Here is a 2,581-nt window from a genome sequence, read left to right as displayed (position 1 = left end):
GCAAAAGCTTCTGTCTGCAACTGGTTGTGTGTATCATCTGTTAAACACTGAATTAAGTAGGTTTGATAGTTTGAAATAGTTCATAAAATATGCTCTTCAAGTGGGGAAATGTAAACAAGGATGTAGGTGTCGGATGTTGTTGTGTCACGGGGTCATTACCCTATTTTCAAAAGACATGTCTGACAGGATGTGAATCGTCACCATTACCCTTTTTTTTCCGATGTGGGATTAATATCCTCTCCAGGGCGTTACAAGTGCGGATGTGAACAAGAATGAATGGTGTTGGATGTTGCACCTTATCCTTCAATTCAATTTCAATGAAACAGCATATGAAATCATACAGGTAAGGACCTTGAACTTGAATGTAAAAAGTAAGAATTTTATTGCATAAACATATTAGAGAATGTATGTATCCAACATTGCATTACAGATTATATAGTAGCCTTGACAAAAGGAGAAATTGTAGAAACCTAAAGAATAAATGAGGTGAGCCTGCAAAAATTAACCATCAATCCCATTACTATGCATATATATATATATATATATGATAGCATTGAAATCACTTCCAGTTATTGGCAACAATGTCAGCCAAATCCACAACCCTTTGAGAGTAGCCCCACTCGTTGTCATACCAAGCAATCACCTTAACCATGTCGTCTCCCATGACCATGGTGAGTGATGCGTCGATGGTGGAGGACACATCGGAGCACCTGAAGTCGACTGAAACAAGGGGTTCCTCACATACCGAAAGAATACCGTTCAGCTCTTTCTCTGCTCTCTCTTTGAAAGCAGCATTCACCTCCTCGGCGAAGGTCTTCTTCGAAACTTGGACAACAAGGTCGACCACCGACACATTTGGCGTTGGTACACGCAATGCAATACCGTTGAGTTTGCCTTTGAGAGTAGGGAGTACAAGGGCCACAGCCTTTGCAGCACCGGTTGAAGTGGGCACAATGTTGAGAGCTGCAGCTCGTGCACGCCTGAGGTCACGGTGGCTAGCATCGAGCAGCCTCTGGTCACCGGTGTACGAGTGAGTTGTAGTCATGGTTCCCTTGATGATACCTGTCATACACATTACGTTACTATAGCATTTTGAAAGCGTTATAATCCTCGTAATAGACATATAGTTCAAAGGAATACCAAACTTCTGGTCTAGAACCTTGACGAAAGGAGCAAGGCAGTTGGTGGTGCAAGAAGCATTGCTGATAATGGGCTCATCTCGGTTGTAGGCATCAGCATTAACCCCAACAACATAGGTGGGGATGTCACCCTTACCTGGGGCAGTAATCAGCACTTTCTTGGCCCCTGCTTGTATGTGCTTACCTGCACCATCTCGATCGACAAACACACCGGTTCCTTCGATCACCAGATCGATTCCCAAATCCCTATAAGATCACCATCAACGTTATCAAACAATTGTTACTTTACATGAAGATATGCAATCAGAGACTCTTACCCCCATGGGAGATTGACGGGGTTGCGGTCTGAAACAACCTTGATAACCTTGCCATCGACAGAGATGCCATCAGTACCAACAGGCTGCACATCAGCATCGAAGATGCCGAGTGTCGAGTCATATTTGAGAAGGTGAGAAGCCTGCTTAACACCACCGGTGTCATTGATGGCAATGACATCGAGTGGCGAGTCCTTACGACCATGCCAGCACCTTAAGAAGTTCCTTCCAATTCTACCGAACCCGTTTATCGCCACCTTTAGCTTCGCCTCCACTACCCGTTTCCTGTATCCACCATTATTGCTTCCTAACTACAAACACATTCGAAATTCGAAAACTTTAACCAGAAGATTAAGCATATAAATGGTTCAATACATCATACATTTTTTATTAGCAGTCTAGGTGACTACAAAGTAGTATTTTTTCAAAAGTCTCTCAAACATTTGACAATAAACGCTTAAACATTCCTACACTCTTCCGAAGCTTTTAAGGATAACAACCATCCCTTAATGATTGAAATACAGGGGTCTTAAATCTTAATCCATTTACAGCGATAAATCCACATGTATCATGAGTAAGATAGTATAATGAACTCACAGCAGATGTCTGAAAAGTGACGAGTGAAACGAAGTCCTCGGAGCCTTTCCTGGCAAACGGAAGGCTACCGGCAGAGTTGTGTAGGCCGGAGAATTCAGCAAAAGCAAGACCCTTTCCTTTCGCCTGAAACAAAAAAGAAACATTGGTTCGAGCAACATGCAATGGCATCACTAATAAACTAAGAGCAATGAAACCGAACCTGAACAAGTGGTTTGGCTACAGAAAGAGTAGCCGAGGCCATGGTGGTGTGTAAGAAAGACAGAGAGACGGACAAGAGGATGACAGAGGTTTTGGTATATATGAATAAGTAGAAGAGAGTAAGAGTAATTAGTGGATGAGTAGAATTGGGAACGAGAGGATGAGATTACGGATAGGATAGAGAAGGATAGCCTCTCCTTCAATGTATGGTGGTTGTTTCGAGTGTTTTCATTTGTGTCTGTCCATGCTCCATACATATATTTACCATCAACCCATAACCATCCATCCGTGATATTATATGACATCCCCTCATTAATCACTATTGTCATTTTA

General features: G+C 42.5%; 1 protein-coding gene across 1 annotated transcript; it reads right to left on the bottom strand.

The window, feature by feature from the left end:
- Window positions 1–358: 358 nt before the first annotated feature.
- LOC120212505 (glyceraldehyde-3-phosphate dehydrogenase A, chloroplastic-like) lies at window positions 359–2,398 on the bottom strand. Its single transcript, XM_039210785.1, has 5 exons — window positions 2,250–2,398; window positions 2,051–2,173; window positions 1,457–1,764; window positions 1,141–1,385; window positions 359–1,062 (listed from the first exon to the last, which is right to left on the bottom strand). Exons 1-5 carry the CDS (start codon window positions 2,289–2,291, stop codon window positions 560–562), a joined length of 1,221 nt encoding a protein of 406 aa, XP_039066716.1. The 5' UTR covers window positions 2,292–2,398; the 3' UTR covers window positions 359–559.
- Between the last annotated feature and the right edge of the window lie 183 nt (window positions 2,399–2,581).

Source organism: Hibiscus syriacus, unplaced genomic scaffold (assembly GCF_006381635.1).
Source record: "Hibiscus syriacus cultivar Baekdansim isolate YM2019G1 unplaced genomic scaffold, ASM638163v2 tig00110013_pilon, whole genome shotgun sequence".
NCBI lineage: Eukaryota > Viridiplantae > Streptophyta > Magnoliopsida > Malvales > Malvaceae > Hibiscus > Hibiscus syriacus.
Note: the sequence above shows the minus strand (reverse complement) of the source record. Positions and strands in the feature narration are given on the sequence as shown.

Bases quoted from the DNA above. Each gene is read 5' to 3' on its own strand.
- LOC120212505 (XM_039210785.1), bottom strand. From the start codon at position 2,291: ATGGCCTCGGCTACTCTTTCTGTAGCCAAACCACTTGTTCAG. The intron at 2,174-2,249 runs GTTCGGTTTCAT...TTTTTGTTTCAG, and splicing joins TAGCCAAACCACTTGTTCAG to GCGAAAGGAAAGGGTCTTGC. The intron at 1,063-1,140 runs GTATTCCTTTGA...TGTGTATGACAG, and splicing joins GGTTCTAGACCAGAAGTTTG to GTATCATCAAGGGAACCATG.